Genomic DNA, 26,049 nt, shown 5'->3' on the forward strand with positions numbered 1-26,049 from the left:
CAATGGCAAGCAACTAATCACAGATTTCTTGAATCCTATTTAGGTGTGCCTAGAGCAAGGTTCTCTCATCCATGACTATAGAAAATAGAGTGCTCTTCATCATGAATACCTTTGAGATAAGTCCAAATCTCGGCAAGTGACTTGTCGGATGGAATCTAAGAGAGTTGATCATCAACCACGGATAACTTGAGAAGCATCACTGCCTCTCAATTATTTAGATCCCATGTATCCTAATTAGGACCAGGACCAATCAAACGCTTTGTAACACCCAGGAACAAGTTGATCTGTGTTCTGATATTCAAAAATTGTGATGATCCATTGCTTCCAAGTGCCATAATTTCAACCATTGAATTTGGAGTTGTGCTCGAGCAGAATGTTTGTCAAAGATGCCATGGCACGTTTTTCAATGAAAATGTGAAAATCTGTAAAGGCGCATTCTTGAGGCAAAAAATGGAGGACCCAAAAAATTTGAAGAGTGACCTAGAAGAGAGCTCGAAAAACCCAAAAAGAATATGTTGTTGATTTTTGAATCCCCTGGCTCAAAAAATTGAGGCACCCAAAAAAATTTGATGACAACCCAATTGAGCTCTCGAAAAAACCCACCAAGAATCTGAAATCAAGAAAAAACTCCAAACTCAAAATCTAAGGTTTTGAAGAAAACCCTAGTCGGCGGCAATGGAAGCAAAAAATTAGAGAAAAATGGTCGATTTCTTCTACAACGATTGGTTTCCTGCCAAAACATCACAGATTATGAAGAAATCGACACCAAAAAGTGGTGTTACAAGCATGTTTTTGAAGAAAAACATCTTCAAAAACTCAAAAGTTTGCTTCAAATCACGACCATGGAAAAACAACCTTTGTTGTGTATAAGTGTGATTTGTTCTTTGAAATAGCTTCTGATAATTTTGTAAAGGAAATTATTTTTCGAAAAAAATTTAAAACCCTTGCTTTGATACCATATTACAAAATAATTGAAAAATATTTGCTTAATATTAACAAAGACCGAGAGGTCTATATATACAAAAGAATAAAGCGATGTTTCCTTAGAAAACAATCTTAAATAATAGAATCATTCTATTCTAGCTGAAAGAAAGCTAAAAAAGATAGAGCTAACTAAATATATACAATAGATTGCCATTGACTAATAATAGACTACTATCTATTATCGTAATAGTCATTTTCTCAATGTGGGCAGGTTTTTATATGTTTCCGCAACAATTCCAGCAAGTTTTTAGCATTTCCATCCACTTTTGACATTAATCATCTGTTTTGGGCAAAGTTACCAGAAACGCCACCCCTTGACTTGTGACACGCGTATTGCCATATCAAATATAGATACGGAAATGGTATGGCACAAATACGGTGGGAACATGTCCATCTGTTTGTAAAAACATGTTGTATTTTCAGCAATGCCAAAATCGCAGGATACAATTTCAAATAAAATCGAGCCGACTTCACAAATAAGTTTTTAAAAATAGACTAAGTTTTTAAAAATAGACTGAGCCGGATATAGAAAAGCTCACAGTTAACTACATATTTAGAGAAGAAATAAAATTAAAATTAGTATAAATAAACGCCAAAGCCGTTGAATGAGACAACACTCAATCGGAGATATTTTTGGCCTGCATGATTTGTTGATCTATTTTGGAGACTGCAAAGATTTGTTTGGAGCTTTTCTTAGCAGTGTTGGGCGTACATCTAGTGGCTTCATCGATCCCTAGTGCAGCCTAGTTCATCCGTTTCTGCTGTAGCATTTGGAGTAGACTGCAGGTAAATTATAATGTTTTATGATTTTAGGTTAATATGATACATGGTAGATTTCCATGAAAGTTTGTATTAAATTTAATCATTTGATTTTAGGTTTTGTTTTTTAATATTATATGATGTAGATAATCCTAGTTCAAATTTAATTATTATAAACATTGAAATTATATTTTAAAATTATAAATATTAAAATTAATTATAAAATTGGATAAATTATTAAATAGATATGAAAAATTAATGGTTTAATATTAATCTTATTTAATTATTTTAAATAAATTTTTATATTAAATTTACAACTATTAAAGTCTAACTTTATATTTTTATTTTTATTTAGATTTTCAAGAGTTTATAAAAATCATTAAATACTAATAAACTACCAAGTAAGAATGGTCCTTATAAAAGAATATATAAACTTTTAATTTGTTTAAATTTAATATTATTTAATTTTCTAAAATTAGTTTACATATTAAAATTAAAATTATAAGAAACTTTAAATTGTATTTTTCTTTTTATTTAACTATTTTATTCTATATAATTAAAACTGTTTTAGTAGTCACCATTGAAATATTAAGTATATAATTTTGATGGATTTAATAATATAAATCTAAATAATTTATTAAATTAAATTTATTTTGAATTAATAAATACTTTAGATTTAAGTTTTAAAGTAATATATTTTAAAATGAAATTTATTGAACATATATTATAGACTATTTAAGTTACACTGAATTATATTATTAAATAAATTTATAAATTATAATTATACTTTGTGTTGTATAAGCAAAATCTAAAATTGTTTTTGTTTTATAATTTTTTTGCAGGAAGTTAATAATGGCATCGTCTTCATGTAACATCAAAGCTTCAGAAAATGAAAAGTGGATCAAATCAAATCCTAGATATCCATTATGAAGACACGTAACCATCCTTGAAAAATTTCAAAGTGGTGGAGGTTTTAAATGGAGGTGTCATGAGTGTCTAATTGATTATAATGGTTCTTATACTAGGGTTCGTGGGGACTTTTGTCACATAAAAGGTACAGGATATGAAGTGTGCCCTGGTCCGAAGGTTGATGGTCAACCAGGGAAGGGATTGTCAAGTGAGAAGATTGCAAAGTATCAAAAAGAAGAGGACGAAGCTAATTATCAAGTTCAAATGTCAACTCAAAGGTCAAATCAAAATAGACCTCCTTTGCATCCAACTTCAAGAACATCCACTGGTCAAAAGAGGAGCAATTTAGGACCTCTTGAAAAGATATTTAATTTGCAAAGTCGAGAGGATACAAATCAAAATATTGCATGTTGTCTATATGCAAATGGAATTTCATTTAATGTGGTTCGCTCCCCATACTGGCAAGAGATGGTTAGGTCTATTAATGAAGCCCCAACAGGATACAAAAGCCCTAGGTACGAGAAGGTTTGCACTACCCTTTTGGCTAAAGAAAAAGATATTATTGATAGGCAGTTGCAAGTGATCAGAGATTCATGGAAAATTTCAAGGGTTTCTATCATTTGTGATGGAGGGAAGGATGCTAGAAATAGGCCACTAATCAATGTAGTTAAAATTTCCCCGAAGGGGGCAATGTTTTTGAGAGCAGTGGAATGCAAGGCTGAAGAGAAAGATACACAATTTATTGCCAAAATTCTAATTAAAGCAATTGAATCTGTGGGGCCAAAAATTGTTATTCAAGTGATCACAGATTATGCAAAAGTATGTAGAGCAGTTGGATTAGTTGTGGAAGCAAGATATCCAAACATTTGGTGAACCCCTTGTGTAGTTCATTCTTTGAACTTGATTTTACAAAAAACTAGCAAAATTCAATGGATACAAAAGATTTATGAAGAAACCAAAGAAATTCAAATGTTTATTAGTAATCATCACATGTCATAGGCCATTTACAAACAATTCACCAAGCTAGAGCTATTAAAGGTAAATTTCTTGTCTTAAAAATATTCAATTTTTTTTAATTAAATGTTTTACTTTATTAAAATATATGTAAGTTTAATATATTTTTAAAAATCATTATTGTTTGATTGAAGGTAGTTGAGACACGCTTTGCTACACACTACATTGTTCTTAAAAAGCTTGTAGATGTCAAGCAAGCCTTGAAAAGTATGGTGATTAGTGACATTTGGACAGTATGGAGACAATCAGAAACAGGTAGAGCAAATAATGTCAGAACTTTAATTCTTAATGAAGATTGGTGGGCTCAAATAGATTATTTACTATCTTCCACTATGCCAATATACACCCTCATTTGTCGTTGTGATACTGATAGGCCAATATTAGGTGACATCTATGAATGCATAGATACTATAGTGGAGCGAGTTAGAGATATTATTACACCAAAAGAGCAAGATCCATCTCAAATTTTTTATAAGCAAATATATGAGATAATCAAGAAGAGATGGGATAAAATGACAACTCCTTTGCAACTCTTGGCATATGCATTAAACCCCAAGTACTACCATGCTGATATGTTAGCATTGCCAAATAGGACAGCTCCAAATAGGGATGTTGAGGTCGTTGAAGGATATAAAAAAGCTTTCAAGAAAATGTTTACAGATCCCAGAGTTGCTGCAGAGATTCGAGATGAGTTTGGGACATTTGCATTCTCTAATGGAACTTATGCTGATGTTGATGCAATGGCAGATAGAAAAGAAATGGATCCCATAAAGTGGTGGAACTTCCACGGTGCCATGACTACACATTTGCAAAAGCTAGCTATCAGACTTATATCACAGGTTTAATTTTATATGAATTATTCAAATTAGAAGTATTTATTATTTCAGTTTTATTTGATTTTTTATGTCTTTGTAACTTATAATGTGAACTCTTTTATTACAGGTTTCAAGTTCTTCTGCATCTGAGAGGAATTGGAGTACATATGGCTTCATCCATTCTGTGAAACAAAATAGGCTGGCAGCTAGCAAAGCAAAGGACCTTGTATATGTGCATTCCAATCTTCATCTCTTGTCACATTCCTCCTCAAACTACATGAAAGGACCTAGTAGACTTTGGGATGTACAATATGAGATAAGCGACATTGATGCATCCATAAATACATTGACACATCTCAATCTCATTGATGAAAATTCTGATATGGTTGGAGGATCCTTTGGTGAATCTTCAGCAGGTTCTGAGTGTCTAGTTGGCAGTCACACTCGATCCAACTATCCTAGCTTTTCAGAGCATCTTGATGATATAGAGCTCAAGTTTCAAGACAATAGTGATGATATTTTTGCTAGGATGTGATTCTACGAAACTATTAATGTATTTGAAGTTTTAAGTTTTAATAAAAAAGCTATATTTAAATATAGTATTTTTGAATATGTTGCAGTTATGTGTTCATATTGTTTTCATTATAATGAAAATCCTCTTTAGTGGATTTGAAAATCTGTTATATGTATATATATATGTATGTATGTATGTATGTATGTATGTATGTATATATATATATATATATGTTTTGTATGGATGTCGTATCCTGGCGTTTCCAAATGAGAGGTCTCAAAAAATAGTCATATTTGTACCCGATACCGTACCCATATCCGATACCATACCCGTGTCCATGCAACTCTGGTTTTGGTGGTTCTTGTGGGTTGAACACAATAATCGCATAACACCTTGTGTAGAATATTGATATAGTTTTGGGGAGAATAAACACTTTTTTTCATAGATGATTAACTGAAGGTCTGTAGAAAACAATAGTTTGGTAGAATAGGCACAAACAATTAGCCTTTGAAGGGACAAAATTCAATCTCTAAGTGCACTATCATGGCTTGAATGACTTCATCCGATTTCTAGCAAAGTTTATGGTGGTATTCACATGCTAGGATTCAATGACCCCTTTTGAGTAAACCTAACCGAGCAAGGAGTTATCATTATGGAATTATTAAGTGCTACTTTATCAATAATATTTATTCATAGAGGTTTGCATTATATTTACTATTTAGGAATAATAATGCTAAAAGCCACCATAAACATGGTTCCATGACACCTCACTGTTTTTAGTGCATAGTCAAGGTCATTTCATGCCAGAACAGTTAGTTTTTAATATCTATATTATTTTTGAAATATGTCATCATGCCCTATGTGAGAGGTAGATTCTGCATTGGAGGCTGACCGAGCATATTTTATGTTCTAAATGCCCAAAAAAACCTTAAACAATACATGTTTCATGTAGTTAATTTTGGCACGCCATGCATACCTCATCTATAATGTTACGAATATAACATGATAATCTCCAGGTCTATGAGTGCAGGTCGCACTTATTCTCCTACCATCTAAATGTCTACAAATGGCTCTATATACTCTCATTATTTCCTTTATAAGGCAGTGACTTTTCCAGATTTGTTTGCGTTAATACTAATCTAACATTATATGTTAGTTAGTGTTTAATATTAAACTAAGTCTTAATATTCGCAGATTTTGAGAAAGGTTATGATAGCCAGCCAAGTATAGGGACATGCCCTATGAGGGTGAAGTCTCTTGGCTTAGATATTTAGATGGATGCTGATACAGTTTTGAAGGACACAAACGAAATTAAGTCTGCTCCTTCAAGTATCTTCATCCAGCGAATTGTAAATCAGAATTACTCTACTTCAATCAAGATCGAAGTTAGAGTATTGGATCTGCATAAAACAAAGGTGTTAAACTTGCTCAACATTTCAAAACATTTAGAATATTAAGATATCATTCTCAGCAATTCAAGACTAAATCAAAAGTCTGATCCAAAGTTCAAAGAATTAGCAGAATCTTTACATGGTATCAGAGCCTAGTTATTAAATCCAAGGCTCTACAAATTCAGTCATCAGACTTTATATACACTTAATAATTTTCTCCTATCTTCAATGGCATATACAATTAGACCCTAGGGCAAGTTTGATGGGAAAGAAGACTTTGAAGCAAGGAAATTCAGAATCTTAATGATTCTTGAAGAGAACAATGTAAAACAGTTTGTTGATGGAGCATCCAAACAACCCCCAGCTGAACCTCACAAATCCATATGGAGCAATGGAAATAGAAAATTTATTCAAATCATCTTGGATGGAGTTAAAAATGATATCATACCTATGCTTGCAAAACATCAAACTGCCTTTGATATGATGAATGCATTACGAAATGCATATGAAGTAAACAATGCAACTAGGGTTCTTGCACTAAAAAGACAACCGAATCACATTCAGATAAAAAAAGGAGAATTGATAAACTCTTATTTTCTAAGAGTTGCCAGCATTAGAGATGAAGTATCAAGCATAGGAACCATCATCAATGACACCGAATTAACGCTTATGCCTACAGATGAATTGCCAGATTCATGGGAAACATTGGCACAAGGAATGAGTGCCAGAGATCAGCTTCCAAACTTTAATAGACTCAAGAATGATTGTCTTCAAGAGGAATCCAAAAAACTAAAGAAATGAGAGAAACCAAAAGTAGAAGATGAAAAACTTCACGTTCTTAATACAAACTCCTATAAGGGCAAGAAGAAGCATTTCAAGAAGAAAAAGGGAAATTAAAAGAATGGAAAGCCCAAGAAAGATCTATCTAAAATAAAGTGTTTCAAATGTGAAAAATTTGACACTATAGATCTAATTGTCCTGAAAATTCCAAACAATAGGTAAATTGTACAAATGTAATTAGAGAAGAAGATACTTATGATCCTGAGAACCGTGTTTTGTATTCCTCTCTATCAAATGAAATTTCAAATAAAGCATGGGTAATTGATAGTGGATCTTCTAGACATATAATGGGATACAAAGAAACTCTAGATTCGTTATCAGAGAAAGTTAACGGTGAAGTTACCATTGGTGATAACTCTACACACTTCGTTGAAAGAATTGGAAGTTGTACTTTGAAACTAAAATCAGGAAATACTCTTCTTCTTAAGGGTGTACTCTATGTACCAGGGATTAAAAGAAACCTAATATTGATTACAGCACTTGAAGATGATGGACACAATGTTGCATTCGTGGATGGCAAAGTATTAACTTGGGCTAAGAACTCTTCCATCAAAAAAGCAAAGTTAATTGGTCAAAGAAAGGGATATTTGTATGAATTAAATACAAAATCTAGTCGATCCATTCAAGCCCTAGTTCACGAAGTTGAAGATTCAAACGAAATATGGCACAGAAGATTAGGGCATCTAAATTTTAAAACTTTATCAACTATGGAAAAGATGGTTACTTGATTACCCAAGTTAAAAAAAGACCACCTTAGTATTTGCAAAAGGTGTGCTCTGGGTAAAAGCACCAGAAGTCCCTTTCATGATAGTACCAGGAAAACAAATAATGTACTAGAATTAATTCATTCAGATTTATGTGGACCTATGTTCGTTCCTTCTCTTGGAAGATTCTGGTATTATATCTTGTTCAAAGATGACTTCTCTAGGAAAACATGGATTTATTTTTTTAAATGCAAGGAATCAAAAGAAATCCTACAAAGATTTAAAGAATTCAAAGCATTAACTGAAAAAATTTCAGATCATAAAATTAAAACCCTTAGAATAGATAACGGAGGACAATATACCTCAGACTTGTTTAAGAAGTTTTGTCAGACTTGTTTAAGAGGTTTTGTAAAGAATCAGGGATTAAGAGGGAGTACATTGTTCCTTATAACCCAAAACAAAACCGGGTAGTAGAAAGAAAGAATAGGACAATCATAGAAGCTGCTAGGGCTATGATTTTTTTACCAAAATCTAGAAAACTATCTTTGGGCAGAAGCCTCCTGTACTACTGTATATATTCAAAATAGAAGCCCTCACTCCTATCTTAAAGATAAGACCCCTAAAGAAGTATTTACTAAAGTAAAACCCAATATAAGTCATCTTAGAATTTTTGGATGTCCTCTATATATTCATGTTCCAAAAGAAAAGAGAACCAAGTTAGAACCCTCTCGGAGGAAAGGTATCTTTGTAGGGTATAGTGAAACTTCTAAAGCATATAGAATTTTCATACTTGGAAAGAAAACTATTGAACTTAGCAGAGATGTAATCTTTGAGGAAGATCTTGCATTCAAAAGAGCCATAAGTTCTGATGAACCTTCTCCTTTATCGAGTTCTGAAAGAAATAGTGAATCGGCATCCCAGAGGGAAAACTTAGAAGATATCGAAGATGAAATTCAATATATGAACCTTGAAGAAAATTCAAAGAAAAGACCACTTTGGCCATAAAAACAGTTGAAGTAGCTCAAGACTTTGTTGCACCTTCAAGAACAGTCAAAAAAAGTAAAAGACCTAAAAGATTCTCTAGTTATACAGCAAATATGAGTGATTTATCCAAAACAGAGCTAACCAATCCTTTTGATGCTATTAAACATTCAACCTAGAAAGAAGCTATGACAGAAGAATACCAATCAATTATGAAAAATGATGTTTGGGAAATTGTACCAAGACCTAAAGGAAAATCTGTTGTTTCTTCAAAGTGGATATTTAAAATAAAGCATGCTACTGACAGTAGTATTAAGAAATATAAAGCCAGATTTGCAGCCAAAGGATTTTTTTAGAAAGAAGAAATTGATTATGAAGAAACCTTTGCTCCTGTTGCTAGATATACCTTTGTACGAGCAGTCTTAGCAATTGCCACATCAAAGGGATGGAAAGTACATCAGATGGATGTAAAAACAACATTCCTAAATGGAAAGATTTCAAAAGAAGTCTATCTAGAGCAACCAGAAGGATTTGAAACCCATGATCCTAATGCATTAGTTTGCAGGCTCAAGAAAGCTCTCTATGGGCTTAAACAAACTCCCAGGGCCTGGTATGAAAGGATTGATAAATATCTCACTGACTTAGGATTCTCCAAAAATGAAGCCGATCCAAACCTATATTATAAAAGAGATAATGATGATATGGTAATTCTGATATTGTATGTTGATGATTTATTAATCATAGGTGATAATCATCTCGTAGATCAGTGCAAGAAAGATCTAACTAGAGAATTCGAGATGAAAGACTTGGGGCTTCTCCATTACTTCCTAGGATTGGAAGTAGGACAGAATTCTGAAAGTATCATACTTAATCAAGGAAGGTACACATCAGATATCTTGAAGAGATTTGGAATGTGGAATTGCAAGCCTATGTCTTCTCCAATGGAGACTAATTTACATAAACTTAAAGAAGCAGTTGCAGAATCACCTTCCATAGATTCTACTCTCTACCAAACAGATGATTGGGCCCCTTATGTACTTAGTAAATAGAAGACTTGATATTTGCTATGCTGTTAATGCTTTAAGCCAATTTATGTGTGAACCGAAGGAGATTCACCTAGTTGTTGTTAAACACATTATGAGATACTTACAAGGCACTCTTAATTATGGACTCAAATATGAGAAAGTTGCTTTAGACTTGCATGGATTCACTGACTCAGATTGGGGTGGAAGTGTTAAAGACAAGAAAAGCACATATGGATGTTGTTTTAGTTTAGGATCAACTATGATATCTTGGATATGCAGAAAGCAATCTTCAGTAGCTCAGAGCTCCACAAAAGCCGAATACATTGCAGCAGCGATGGCCTCTCGTGAAGCAGTTTGGCTAAGGAAGTTACTTGTGGGATTATTTGAGCAAGCTATGAATCCTACGATTATTCATTGTGATAATCAGAGTTCCATCAAACTCTCAGTGAATCCAGTTTTCCATGACAGGGCCAAGCATATTGAAATTCCTTACCATTATGTAAAAGATGTGGTAGATAGGAATTCTGTAAAATTGGAATACATTTGCACTGCAGATCAGACGGCAGACATACTCAACAAACCTCTATCTAGAGTAAAGATAGAACATTTCAAAAGGAGACTTGGTATGGTTGAGTTGTAATCCATTTGTACTCTTTTGATTATTAATAAAATTATTTTATTTTTGTCAAGCTATTGACTGTTATGGGCTTCACCATGTGTAATCATTATTTAAAGAGGTGACGATCTCTGAAATAATGAACACTTGTATAAAAGGCATTATGAGAGATGACGATCTCTTAGATAATGTGCTAAACAGTAGAGTTCTACTGTAAGATCTAGATGAGTTCAAGATCATATTGTGATATAGACATTGCTATGTCTATAAGTCATAATTTGGATTAAAGAAGAATTTTAGCATTCTCCGAGTTTATCCTGTATTCTGGTAGATCTTAAACTCAAGATCTTGTTGTGATATAGAAATGCCAATTTCCATTAGTCACAACTTGGATAAATGAAGAAATTAAATTACTCTTCAAATTTATCCTGTAACTTATCAATAGTAGCAGTGATTTGTCATATCACAAACTGAGTAATATGACATTGTGTTATGTGTTCTATGATATCACATACTAAGAAGAGTCAGACAGATATAGAGTATTAATTCTTGCTTATTCATCTATATTGATGTTGCTAGATATAATATCTCTCTATGAGATTATCAAGTTAAGAGGGAGTGTTAAGAATGTAACATGATAATCTCCAAGTCTGTGAGGGCAGGTTGCACTTATTCTTCTACCATCTAGATGTCTACAAATGGCTCGATATACTCTCATTATTTCCTTTATAAGGCTGTCATGTCCCCAATTTTTTGGTGACAGTTCGATTTAATTAATTTAATTAATCTGGTTGTCCAAAATAATGCATATTTTATAAGGACGACTGATTAATTATTTTAATTAAATAAATAAGTGATATTAAGTTAATTATTTATAAAGTTATCAAATAAATAAATATTAAAAGATAACTTTATATTTAATTAATTTAATAAAGTGACATGGATTATAAAATATTTAATAAAGTCACTTAAGAGATAAGATCAAAATTGTTCTAGAAGTCTCTGGAGAAGATGGAGAGAAAAGAATAAATAGGCACCCCGGGGCTCCATTCGAATCAGGCAGTTGTTTCTCTCTCTTTGTTTTCAGATTGTGATTCAGTCACAGGTGCATTGTAGAACCTAGGGTTTCTGCAATTGTCACAACTGGCCATTGAGAACGAAAACTCTCAATAGGTACGCAATTTTGAGGGTGTGAAATATCATCTGAATTATTGCAGATTGGAGGTGACACTCAGTCATTTCATCAGGGACAAAATCTGTGGCCTAAGGCCAAATCTTGTGATTCGTTGATCATTGGAGGTTTAGTTAGGAAGGAATTAACTAATTGCAGAACTGGAGAGATTCGAAGGGAAGCTGGAAGCACATTTGTAGTCATAAATTCCCCATATCTGGTCGAATTTGCATGCGAATTGTTGCATGGTCTTCCCTGAACCCAGACAGCTCAATCTACATCAAGTGTGGCATTGCAATGAAAGGTTTGAATTTACATTAAAAAGATCGCATTAAACCGGCAGTAGGAGCAGACTGTAGAAGGGCAGATCGGGGGGGAAGATTGAAAGGTTTCAAATCCATCCATTCTTCAGCGTTGAATAGCAAGCACTCGAATTAGAAAATTAGAAGAATGTGATTGTGCTGGAGAAGCGTCCTCATTGTTATTAGTTTCGGTGATTCCCTTCAGCATCCACCATCATTTTCGTCACTTGTTTGGAATCTAGAGAATTATATTTAAAAAATCGCAAGCCTGAATGAATTTGCGGATGTCAGTATAACTTCTTTGCAGGAGTTAAATGTGAATTTTTCAGACCAGACTGGGAGCGATCTGCATCTCGATTTGCATCAAATACTGGGCAATTTACTTGAACCGCTAGGAAGAACTGCAGGGCTCATTTCGACTTAGTCCAGGCCAGATTCGCCACAATAATTGGAGCAACCTTGCACGGGCCTGAACGGCAGTTGTAATTAATTCAGCGGCATCAGCATTCTTTCCAGATTGTGAAGGGCAGAATTAGAACAGACCTGAATCGGTCTCCATTCAGTCAATCTCATGTATATGACAACCAATGGAGGCGGCAATTCCAGGTTCTTGATGATGCTTTAACTATGTTCAGTCCAGGCTCTATCATTCATTTATCTTCAATTGGATTGTTATTGAAAGGACTTGCTATTACCATAGAACTTGTAATAAATCTATCCTTAAAATAAATTTTCGTGAATACTGTTGGCACTACCATTGTCCATTGCACTTGTTACAGTCAGCTCATTTGGTGAATTATTTGAGACATTACTCTCTTAAACATTTAACAGTTGCATGCTTAGTTTTTGACAAATCTCATAGTACATTATCCTTTCATAGAGCAAGACAGTACAATATCGGGATTTAGTGCCCTTTATAGTAAGGGTCATTTCAAAGGCGGTGACTTTTCCAGATTTGTTTGCATTAATACTAACCTAACATTATATGTTTGTTAGTGTTTAACATTAAACTAAGTCTTAATAGTCGCCGATTTTGAGAAAGGTTATGATAGCCAACCAAGTATAGGGACATGCCCTTTGAGGGTGAAGTCTCTTGGCTTAGATATTTAGATGGATGCTGATACAGTTTTGAAGGACACACAAACAAAATTAAGTCTGCTCCTTCAAGTATCTTCATCCAGCGAATTGTAAATCAGAATTACTCTATTTCAATCAAGATCAATTTTAGAGTATTGGATCTGCATAAAACAAAGGTGTTAACTTCCTGAACGTTTCAGAACATTTAGAATGTTAAGATATCATTCTCAGCAATTCAAGACTGAACCAAAAGTCTGATCCAAAGTTCAAAGAATTAGCAGAATCTTTACATATAAATAACAGATTTTGACATCATAATTTGGAATTAAATAATTTATTCAGCATTAGGTACAAAATGACTCATTTCTTTTCTTATTTCTGCATTGAAATTGAAATTTTCTATATTTCTAATTTTTTTCATGCATGTTTCTTTTCTGTGTCTCATACAACTTAAATACAGAAATATTCATAATGTAGAACATTCTTTAAGTGTTAAAGTTTTTAGTTTATTGGAAGGTCTATTTTTGCATCTTCTATACTTCAAGGTCTATTTCTGAATCATACAGGCATCAATAGGTAGACTTCACTTAGTGTGAAAAAGAAGCATGTACATGTAAAGTTGAGTCAGTGAACTATTGCATTGCTTCTAGCATGTGTGCACAACTTGATCATCATACTTCTACAGACTAATACTCAAAGCAATAGACACTAGAATAGCAAGAATGTTCTTAAAAAAAACTAAGAATCTAGAAAAGCTCATGACATCTGCATGCTATTGGCTGTTTTTTTGAAGAAAATAAATGCACGTAAAAAGGGAAAAATGGGAGTGTAACCAGATGATCCTAGCTATACAATGGAACTATTTCCTTCTCATGATAATCCTCAGTCCTATAAAACATAATATAGGCTAAGTAATTGGACTCTTGCCTTGCTGATGCCTAAATGATCTCAATTCAACCCTACATATTTTCATTTGCAACAAGATACCTAAATGAACTCAATTCAACCCTTCATATTTTCATTTGCAACTGGAAAGCCTCAAAATTTTGATGTGTAGCCAAATATCTTCAGATGAAAGTATATTTTTAGTCATTTTTATTTTAAATCAATTCTTTTTGTTGATGTTATAGCATCTGAAGTTATCATTCTATGGCTGTCTCTTCATTTGTTTTGTAAATCCAAAAGGTCATTCCTTGTTGCAACTGCCTGACCCTTAAATATCAAGATGATGAAGGGTCAAGACAAGCATATATTCATCCTGATGGATTCGCATGGTGTGTATTATAAATTCAGTTCAGTCCAGCAGTTAGTAATATTGTAAATCAGATGGGTTTTCCCAGGGTAAATACTATGTCTTGTATTCACTATATTATTTTGTGTTGCTTATTCTTTTCTGGTATACAAACATTAACACTTTTCAGACGCATATTGGAAATCTTATAATCACAAAGGAAACCCCATAAAATAAATGCAATCTTTACCATGTACACTGTCGTACGCAATCAAATAAATCTTCCCTATACACATTTCGAGCATCTTTAAGGCGCTTCAAATGTTCTGTAGAAGTTTTCTCTGCTTTGATCTGCTTATCAGTATCATCCAAGAGAGAAATCGATTGCGACTGATGTGACATGTAATGTGATGCCTGCATCCATAAAAATTGTGTCTCAGTTAAACTGCCTATACATAATGCGAAACAGATAGAGAAGGAAAGGTGTTCATATATAATAGAAAACAATTTTGAAAAAAATCTACAATGAAAGGCATCTTTCCACTTTTATTTTATGATTGACAAAATTTGATTATAAGATGGAAAATGCCAGGGATACTTATATGTAATCCATAACATCATTAAACAGTGTAAGTAAAAAGAATTACAAAATATATTATCAATCAGTTTCAAGCTATTAACATTTCTTGACCCATCAATAAAGAAATATGTAAATTCCTTCGCAATTGTGACAGGCAGCTATCCTCTTATTCAACATGTTGAGGTCCTATTAAACTTCAAGATAACCCAATGTGTTATCTGCTTTTTATTCTCCACCTTCTAAACTCTTGTTTCGCAATTCTGATCTGAATTAACAAACTTGATAAATATGCTTCATTAAAAGTTTTCTTAGACATAAATGCAAGCCTAGTGAACACAACACTGATGATGGAAAATCTGATTAAGGCTTCAACCCTGAAAAAATAATTACAAATATAATGTGATTACGGGTAAACAAATAGAGAATTAAGATTATCCATCAAAAATTAATCTAACATTCACATGTTAGATGCCATTTAGGAAAACCTGGAGGTTCCTCACCAAGAAGAAAAAAAAGTTGAATTTTATGAACTAGTCGCAGGTGAAGGCCTCTTGCTGGACTTTGAGCTTTTCTAACTATCAGTATCAGTCTGTTCCATCATAACTCCATAATGACCTTTTGGTTCTGCTTCTCTCCAGATATTCATTGTCATTTCTTAAGAACTCTATACTAGTACTACATCAGTTGATTAAAAATGAATGCTATGAGCATCACTTAGGGTCCATTTGGTTAATGGAATTGTAGAAATCGAGATTTCTACAATTCTCGATTTAGCCAAATTAAGGTTTTGCAAATCTTCATTCCTATTTTTGGAATCTTACTTGAACTGTTTGTTTCACTCGGAAGATGAGTGGGAAGACACATTTTTATGCCTAAGTTTGGAGTTGCAGGCAGACTCCAAAAAGTAGTCCAATCTATTGTTTTTACACCCCTCAAAAAGCATAATAAGGTTTTGATTTTCAATTCCTACTTGCTAGTAGGAAGTCTGAAAACCTGGTTTTGAGACAAAATTAGAAGTCTCGTATTCTAATTCCATTTTGCCAATTTTGAAACAAACACAAAAAAATTCATATCCGGATTATGAAAACCCCAATTCCTGTCATTTTTCACGAACCAAACGGACCTTTAGCATTTTTGGTGGACTGTATATGTCCAACCCAATTTCCCAAGGTGTGCTTCTCTAGTGCACAAGAACAAATTATAGGGATGTAGCTTTCAGGCCTAGTAAAAACACAAGAATGATGGAAAATCTGATTAAGGCTTAGACCCTAAAAAACCAATTACACGTACAATATGATTACTGGTGAGCACATAAAGAATTAAGATTCCCCATCAACATTAGTCTAACAGTCACATTTAAATGCCATTTATGGAATTAAGTGAGTGGTTGTAAATTAACCATTCTAAATTTCTAACCAATATCTGGTCTTTGAGACTAGTTCTCACCTTTTCAAGACTAAGTAAAGTTTTCTGACTTGTCTCAATATTAATTTGCTGACTTGTGACATGGCAACATTGACTCATCTTTTTATGAATTGAGCCTTTTTTAGTTCACACCTTTTGCATATCATGTTCTAACTATTTGCCATATCCCTTAACACAGCTGCTTTGCATATTAGTGAAGCCAAGCTGCTATGTATCGTAGTTGCTTCAAACACTGATTATATAGAATTGCTGACATTGTCAAGACTCAAAACAATGGAGGCAACCATATAAGGCTTGCATCACATGTTGACTCATTTCCAGTTCCCAAGGCTGCTACTTATATCGACTTCTCTTAGTATTGGTTTAAGCATGTTCTTGAACTTGTCCATCATATTGATTATTATATAGTCAGCTGGAATCGACCTTGACATATTGCTAAGAAGTCATTTGAGGAGTCTGTAATTAATATAAGTGCCATAATAGAATTCTGATCTGCAACAGAATATAATTCTTCCACTTTCTAGTTTCTCATTGTAGCATTTTTTAATTTTATAACATGATGAACCACAATCTTTTATATTCTCTCATTTATTCCAACTTTAATGTTGGGTCCCTACCCAAAAATGCCTTTCACAATTTTGTCTCTTCTAAAGACTTGTAATTTTATTATATTATTTATTTATCTATTTTTATATTTTGATATCATTATTTATTTAAATTGTAATTTATTTCATTACTTTTATATTTTATTACTATATTTTCATTAAATTTTCTTTAAATATGATTATTTATTTAATAAAATCCTATTATTTACTTATCATTTAATTATTATTCATTATTAAATCCTATTTTAAAACAAGGACATCACAAAGGCAACCATTTGGCACGGTTGTTTTATCAATCCTTGATTATCAAATATTATGCTTCTAGATGCAAAAATAATTGCACAATCGAATCCAAAAGCATAATATTAGACAATTTCATGTGGATTGTGGAAATCTTCTTGTTCTTAATACTTGATTGGTGAAAATAGGTGCCATCTATGCCTCATCAAGTGTCATCAACGCCTCTACTTGATTAAGTTAGCTTATCTCTTGATTGAAGTTAACTCATTTCCTCTTGGACATGTGCCACCATGATTCAATCGTTAAAGACTGCGAATATATGGACTTACTTGAGTTGCTAATGAAACGATGAATTCTACTAAATTAAGTCTTTCATTATTTTTAGCAAATCAGTTATATAAATTATCTTCAGCATTTTCGTTTGGGTAGATTTAGCTTCAGGAAATCTTACAAAACTGGCATCATAGAGCCTAGAATAGGCCTCTTGATTTGATTAGATAAGAACAAATAAATAAAAATAGACAGCTTCGAAGACTAAACTACAGAATAGCAAAAATATAATATGTGACAATTTATTTCATACATTCAAGGCATTGAGCAATTTATGAGCTTCTAAATTTCTATTGCATCAACAATAACTGGGACTACCATGTCTATTTGCTAAAATATAAGTAAAAACAATCGACAAAACTGAAAAATAAATGAGATAATCGAGGATTTAAAATGTAGCTTTGATTAGTACAAAATCCTCAAATTATTGTTACTTATTTACCTGCTTAAAATTCGGAGCCAGGCCCAAATGGTAGAGCAAAACCATGGTATCAAGCAACTCTTCTTCCCTTAATGAGCCAGATAATACTTGAGCCACCCTTAGTTCTGCTTTTTTGCTCTGCTGAATTGATTGATATGTAAGACCAGAATCTGAATGCTCGCTTGAACTGGGTTTATCTACAATCTCATTATTATAGTTCCTTGTACTACATTCTGTACTAACATGTGCTTCCCTTTCTGGAATAGCACTTCCATTGCTATTGGAAAACTTGCTGGTGAATTTTACAGGGTTTTTCCCACTACTCATGCAGGTCATAGTAGTGCCTGAACAACAACAAGGTTTTTGTCCAGTAGAATGTGTTACCTTGCTCTCCTCAACCTCCATGCAACCTTCATCCCACTCAATTTCTTTGAGATCTTCGACTTGAATTTGATGAATTTTAAGAAGATGAGTGAATGTCCCACCCAACCTGGAAAAATCAATACGCTGTGAATCTGCTCTTAGAAATAAATCAATAGGAAATTTTCTTTTTCCTTTCCTGTGAAGAAATCCCACACCACTATCGGATTTCTCCGTTGACCCTTTCATCACATCACATACATCATCCATACCAAAACCTTCAGATAAGAAACGCAGCAGTACTGTATAAACTGAAACAAGCACAGAGTTATTTGAAAGTCCTGGAGGAGGCATATTACGATCTGCTCCTCTATTCTTCCAAACAAGAGTCTGCAAAAATGTCCTGAACACCAAACCTGGTGGTTGTGATGGGGATACCGAAGTGAAATGTATCAAAAATCGGCACAGTTCCCATTGCATCTCTTCAACCTGAGAACAAGAGCAATTTTTAAATAGTTATAACTCAAATAGAAAACCACAGAATCTATCAAGATATTTAAACAATTCATCTCAAACAGAAAAATAAATTATTCACATTTCAATATTTGTATGTCAGATGATTGATGTTCTAACACCTCACAACAATAAGACATACAGCATGTTAAACACTTAATCTTATATGCAGGCTTTATATTTTTAATTGAAACAGGAGAATATGAAAACGTTCCTCAGTCACCTAAACAATGTCCAAAGTGACATAATTTAACCACAAGCAAACAAAGTTCATAATAGTACGAATAGGAACTTAAGTTATCTTGATCTCATTGACATGGCTTTCAAGTTTCAACTGATCAGAGAAGTTAAAAATGAGCATTACAGTTATTTTTTATTTCTACCATTGTGGCCAAAAACCACTATTTGACTAATAAACCACATTTTCTCATTTTTCTAGCCTTCTATATTAAAACCCTCATTTATTTGTAAAAGCATCCAATGCTAACACCCTCTCTCTCTACTTTATTACACTTTGTCTACTTTATTGATCTGAAATCAAAATTTCTACAAGTTCATATTAATGTTGTCATTGATGTCAAAAGATGATGCTCACAGTCGCGTTTAAATTTCTAGGAATTGAATTGAGCTCCTTGTCAAGCTACTTGATGTCTTGGTTGAGCAACTTGATGGCTTGGTTGAGCTAATTGCTTGCTTGGTTCAGCTACTTGGCTGTGTGTTTGAGGCTTGAGCTACTTGGGTGTCTGGTTGAGCTGGCAGCTTGTCCCCTTCACCTGCCAGCTTGTCTACTTTTTTGTTTGATACATCACAGCTTTTATATTCAACTCACGGTGATCTGAAGTTAATATTCATTGAAAGATCTCTCACCTTGGTGCATTGCATATCGTATTTTTTTGGTCGACTAGCTGGACAATGCAGTCGTTTTTATTTATTACACATCCAATATATGCTCTTGGGTGTAGCTTATGAAAAGGTGGGGTGACCAAAATTATTCTTCATGCATGATGTAAAAAGGTTAAGCTGCTTAATGTCTGCTCACTTTCATAAAACACACGCCACTGGTCAGGACTTAAAACATGGAGTTGATGAACAAGATATCATGGAGCAGACAGTAAGCTATAAAGTGTTGCTTAAATATTTTGAAATGATACAATTCCATGCTCAGTCAAATGCATTAAATGGCTCCAGAAGCATTATTATTTTAAAAATTGGATGGAGTCCAGTGATGTATGGTATTTATGTGATTCTACATGTTGAATGTTGTCATAAGTCAACTGAAATCTTTTAAATTGTGATGCTGCTCTATGTTAATATACTTCAGGTCCAAGATTACTGAAAGGGGTCATGAATCAGTAATCTATCAGACTCAAACTTTTACCCACTTATCAATAAAGATCAACCAAAATAGGTCTTAATCAGTTAATCATTCATTACATCCATCTAATGTTAACTTTGTGAAATTATAAGTAAAACAAACTCATAAAAGCATTCACACAAGTAACACAAAGACACCAATTTCATGTGGAAACTCTTGGTCAGAAAGAAATACCACGGTGAGAATTACTACCTACAAATATTTGCACTCTTCTGAAATGCGTCAGGTTAGAGGCCTGGCCCTGTTAAAAGATTACAATAACGTCCTATTAGGAGTTTTACCCTGTTAGGATTTCTAACTCAAGCTAATGAGCCCCTCAATTAAGGGAATTAATCTTCAAACCTGTTAGGATCCTGCTCACCCTATTAAGGGATTTGGACTTGGAAAACCTGTTAGGATTCAACACAGAAAGTAATCTGGTTATAGCACTTCCCAATTGCTCATACAGATCCAACTCAGCTCAACATTTTCTTCAATTTACAAAAATTCAACAACTAGCTTGACCGCACATGCCATTCACAATCTACACTTACAACTGCAATATTTTGTCATATAAATACATACTTCAATCTTTAGAGCACCCACCACCATAACCAAAACGTTTTACACTTGAATTTCACTTTAGTCCTGCCAAAACATATTACCAAACCCTAATCCAACCTTTACCAAATCCAAACGATCACCAATTTAAACTACACATTAATTCAACAAAGAACAACTAACCTTTTCTACTTTTTCCAATGAACACGCATAACTTCATGAAATTTGATCACAACAACCAATGTATGACCAATTCATCAAAACCCATTGATGTCACAGCAATGCAACTTCATCACCCAACTTTACATCGCGAAACATCTGCCGGAGTCGGCCCGAACATTACCAATTGAGTATCAAACATAAACTGTTCTAATTGTTCATGCACTTTCTCCTGAACATACTTCAATCAATCCAAAACATGCTTCCTATAAACATAATCATGTGTGATTGTAACACTGATGGCATAACTGAGTATAGATCATAAATCTTGAATTGCAACATCTGGCTCATCATAGATTTGATAGACTAATCAAATCATTCGTTGTCAGTCACTGAATGTTCAACCTGGTTGCTTTGTCACACTTAAATCCATCATAACTCTTGAGCACCTTGTTTTCAGCTTGTGTGATGGTAGACAATGCATCATGAGACATCCCCTAGACATCCATATCTACCACAGACCTTACTTCCTATTGCACAACCATTTTCAAGCTGATTTCCACTTTGTACATACTAGAACAATGCTCCCGATAAATGATTAATCAACAACCTTCAAGTTGACATCAATGACAACACAGTAACTAAACAACTGAATATCAAACATGCACTGTGACATCTCTTCAAAACTATCTGCATCAGTTATGCCCAGAAGTTCCCACTTTGGCATTGATGGAAACACCAAAGCACAAACTTGGCAACATCAAGTATCATGCATCATTCTTCTTCAGTTCCTCTCTGTCAGACTACTTGAATTTATCCCCTTACATTTTGCTTATAGTCCTCCCCTTTGACAACAATGTCAAAAGTGTCACTCAACTTGAGTCACCTATATATTAATCTCCAACAACTTTCTCAATTCCAATCCAACTAATTCACTTCCACCACTCCCCCTAGAAAGTATTCCCCCTTACATCAATTCACTTGTAAACTAGCAATCGCACCTTAGTGTGCAATAGGTATGCCGAAGATATATCAAGATCAATTATAAAATATATATATATATATATATATATATATATATATATATGAAGATAAGAGGGTAGATAGAGGAAAATGACATTACTCTTCATGAATCTCTCTCTCGCTCTCTCTCACTCTTCATGAATCTCTCTCTCTCTCTCTCTCACTCTCTCTCTCTCTCTCTCTCTCCCTCCTTTCCATAACTCTACCTCCCTCTCTAAAACTATTTACCTTTCTCTAGCTCTACCTATGTCTCTCTCTTTGTCTCTGTCTAATTTCTATCACTTTCTGTTTTACTCCATATCTTTCTTTATCAATTTATGGCATCCCCCCCCCTCTCTGATTCACTCCATCTTCACTGCCCCCCTCTCTACATTTTCTTATATCCATAACTTTCTCTATATCCATCTCCTGTATATCTATGTATAAATTTCTTCTCATTTAGTTTTGAGATATTAATGATCCAATGGAACACTAATATTATACTTCATTACTGCCAAATAGACTTATAGAACATGGGAGGCAGTTGAGCAATGTCGCAAAGCACGTGTTACATTGCACATCAGAAGGAGATAAATGGCACACACATTGAGACACAATAGGCATTTTGGCACAATAAAAATCTCTCAAATATAAATGTAGTGTCAATACATTCTTATAACTACAAAGGGCATGAAGGGAGGAAAATGATGTTTATGTGTGTATGTTAGCATACCATTTTAATCTGGTGGTTCTTGTGCATTATAAGTTTTACCTTTTATTTTGATTTAACTGATCTGTGCAAGTCCAAAATATTATACTACTAATAATAATAATAACAGTAATAAAACTGTGAAATAGAAAAACTACAGAATTACCTAGGTGGTATATTATAAGTACTAACTTAAGAAAATATAACATCTTTAATATTTCCACTCTAGTAATCAATAAAATTCACTGACAAAGTCTTGCATGACAAATGGTAGTCAATGGAAAAGTGATAGGTGCACATAACTTTTTTTATCTATTATAAGATGTCAAACGTGATTGAAACAAAACCTTTGAGTTAGGAGATAATCATGCGCTAAATTACTGATGGACTCGTGTTATGTTTGTGTGTGCGCGCGCGCGTGCGGGCGGGCGTGCGCACGCGTGTGTGTGAGAGAGAGAGAGAGAGAGATTCTAAGGAAAAAATAATGTCATTCAAATCTAAGGCTGGCCACTTTTTTTAACATTTCATTTCTATGAAATATATTCAATAGTTGAAGTTCCTAATATTATCTAGAATTTTTAGTTAAATATAAAATAATCTATAGTTTTTATAGATACATCTTATTAATAATCTTTACTTACATTATAAACATTATTAATTGGTAAGATGAAATTTTTATCTAAACCCATACTCTAGAGACTAAAGTAACATCTAACTCGATTCAATATATTCAATGTTTTAATTATGTTAAAGGATACATAAATTTTAATATTTAAATATGGGTTTTAAGATTTCAAATTTAAATTTGTATCTTTAGAAAAGGTGATCTTATTAATTGATAGAATGATAGTAAAATGGAGTGCAAAAAGTGATGAGAGAAGATAAAATTCTCGATCATAAAACATGTACTAGTTTATAGTGTTTCATTTTTTCATTAAAATCCAAGTAAGTGTTTGTTAAATCTAAAGCTCTCTCACTCTAAGAATATACATTAATTCCATGTTATAGTGTAACATGACACGATATATAATTGAAAAGTGATGTGATCATTTTGATTCAAGTTTTTATAAATATCCTTGTGGTGGTGTCTTAGTTTGATGCATATAAAACCTCCAATTGATGTGACTCATGTAGTTTGTCTCATAGTGTGTTGGGATCCTTATAGCTCCAAAGACTTCTTATTACTCCTATCTTCTTATCTCTTCATCTCATGATTACTCCATATAATCCTTATGATTCCATCCAGCATCCATCTTGTACCATCAACCTCTCTCTCTCTCTCTCTCTCTCTCTCTCTCTCTCTCTCTCTCACACACACACATATAGCTTCTTATCGCTCCATACTCCCCTTATCACTATAGCATTGCATCACTAAGTCTCCTTATGTCTCCTACCATCTATCATTATCCCTAATCTTTCCAACTCTCCTTATCACTCCATACAAACCTAATCATACCAAAAACTCCCTATTTCTCCATATATCTCCTCTTACCTCTACTTACACCTTATCTCTCCAAGTGACTCCCTTGATACAATCCTACTCCTAATTTCACCAAACAACTTCTCTCACCATTCCTCACACCTTATCACTCCAAGAAGATCCTTTTATCTCTCCTTGGACTCCCTTATTACCCCAACAATTTCTTATCACTCCTAAGTAGCCCCCCTTTTCCCTCGTCCCTTATATTTCCCTTCCCTTTCTATGTAATATTATAGCTTATTCAATATATGTAATTTACACAAATTCATGTTATATTAATAATATATAATTTAGAGAAATATTTAATATATTATTATCACTTTAAAATATTGAGCTTGAACATATTTTATTATATTAAAGTATACTATTTATTACATTTATTAACATATTTCAGAATGTTGTACACAAATTAATATCGGTAATTGCTTAGCACCAATGCATAGTGTAGTTAGGCTGAGATATTAACATAGGATTCAATTTCCGTTAAAACCACTTTTATCCACTAAAATTTTAAAAGAAGCCAATGCCAAGCTTCCATTAGTTACTTTTAGAGTATTCAAATTCACCAAGCCACCGGATCTATAAATAGAGACTAGTGTGAGTTAGCAACAATGAGGATGTCTTCAACAGTCAACACATTTCCATAGTCAAAACTATAGCAAAATGTTGGACAAAGGGTGGTTTATTGCATCAACTAGTTTCAAGCATCCATGACTGGTTATAAGAATATTCTCGGGCTTTATATACTGATGAATAACTCCCATCTCGTGACAGTATTTAATTACTACAAGAAGTTGTTTGATTAAATTTGGTCCTTAATGCTTTGAGTAGCATCCATTCTTAGACATTGAGTCAAGTAAGCACTCTCCAAAGAAAAACTACATGGCAAGATGCAGGTGAGGGCTGTGTTTGAATGGGACGATCAGCGTGAGGACCGTAACGAGAAGTTTACCTAGTGTTGCAGGTGAGGGTCGTGTTTGAATTGGACGATCAAAGTGCGATAGGGTCAGCTACCCAAAACTGCAATGTTTGAGATTGCATAGAGACAAGTAGCCAATAGGTCATATGTTGTATCTAGTTGACAAATATGAGGGACGCTAGATTCCCACAACAAAATATCCTCAGATGATGGATCATATTGCTTGGACTTCACGTTAATGTCATCGTTAACATAGTACATGTTTTCATCCCATTTCCCAAACAATGTAGATATTGTATTACCATTCCTATCCTGAACTACCCCTTGATCCGCTCGCCTGACTGCAAAAAATAGAATCACCATTATTGCAATCCACCAGTGCCTCCATTGACTCAGAGATCCCATTATTTTGCTTGTGGAAAGCTGAGGAAAAACCAGTATTCAGAAAAATTGGGGAAAACTCATTGTATGGATAGTAGGGGAAGAATCAACAAATGGAAATTTTGAGAAACCAGGGAAAATAAGTCTCAAGGAGAATGAAACCCAAGATCAAGATGAACAAATCACATACCTAATAAAAGGAGTTTGGTAGTTATCTGTGAAGCCTCTGGATTTTGATTACATTATTTTGGAACTCTGACATGGCAAGAGAGGTTTTGAGTTGGCCAATCAGATGGATCAAAGTGATATGGAACTTTATTCCTATTGGTCAGGCTTTTGTGGCAAAACGTGTTATGAATTTTGAGCCATGTCATTAGAATGTGAAGTCATTTTTATCGAGAGATACCCTACTGCCCGACCAATATAACCCGAGGTGGTTGCCAAAACCGCTATGCTATTGTGCCTAGCTCAATGTGCCCAACTTGCCCCAGCTAGCCTGTCCTTGCTGCTCTGGCCTTACTTGCCCCGATTACGTCATGCCTAATTTAATAAACGTTTGACTTCCTTCTTTAAAGTCTTTTCCATGGTCCATTAAACATTTCATGTTCCGCTTTTTCCACTTACATGTCAAATGTAACAAATGCTTTTTTTTTGCAACGAGTGACCAAGATGTAACC

General features: G+C 33.7%; 1 protein-coding gene across 1 annotated transcript in view; it reads right to left on the reverse strand.

Annotated features, from left to right (window-relative positions):
- LOC149530283 (E3 ubiquitin-protein ligase RKP) overlaps window positions 1–26,049 on the reverse strand; it is a 150,031-nt gene that overhangs the window by 59,567 nt on the left and 64,415 nt on the right. Inside the window, exons 3-4 of the mRNA XM_089810944.1 lie at window positions 17,956–18,783; window positions 14,584–14,747 (exon numbers count right to left, since the gene is read on the reverse strand). Coding sequence (XP_089667070.1) covers window positions 14,584–14,747; window positions 17,956–18,783 — 992 coding nt within the window. The remainder of the gene's footprint in view (window positions 1–14,583; window positions 14,748–17,955; window positions 18,784–26,049) is intronic.

The sequence above is a fragment of the Cupressus sempervirens genome, chromosome 11 (genome assembly GCF_028749045.1).
Source record: "Cupressus sempervirens isolate cs-2001-9-10 chromosome 11, ASM2874904v1, whole genome shotgun sequence".
Lineage (NCBI taxonomy): Eukaryota > Viridiplantae > Streptophyta > Pinopsida > Cupressales > Cupressaceae > Cupressus > Cupressus sempervirens.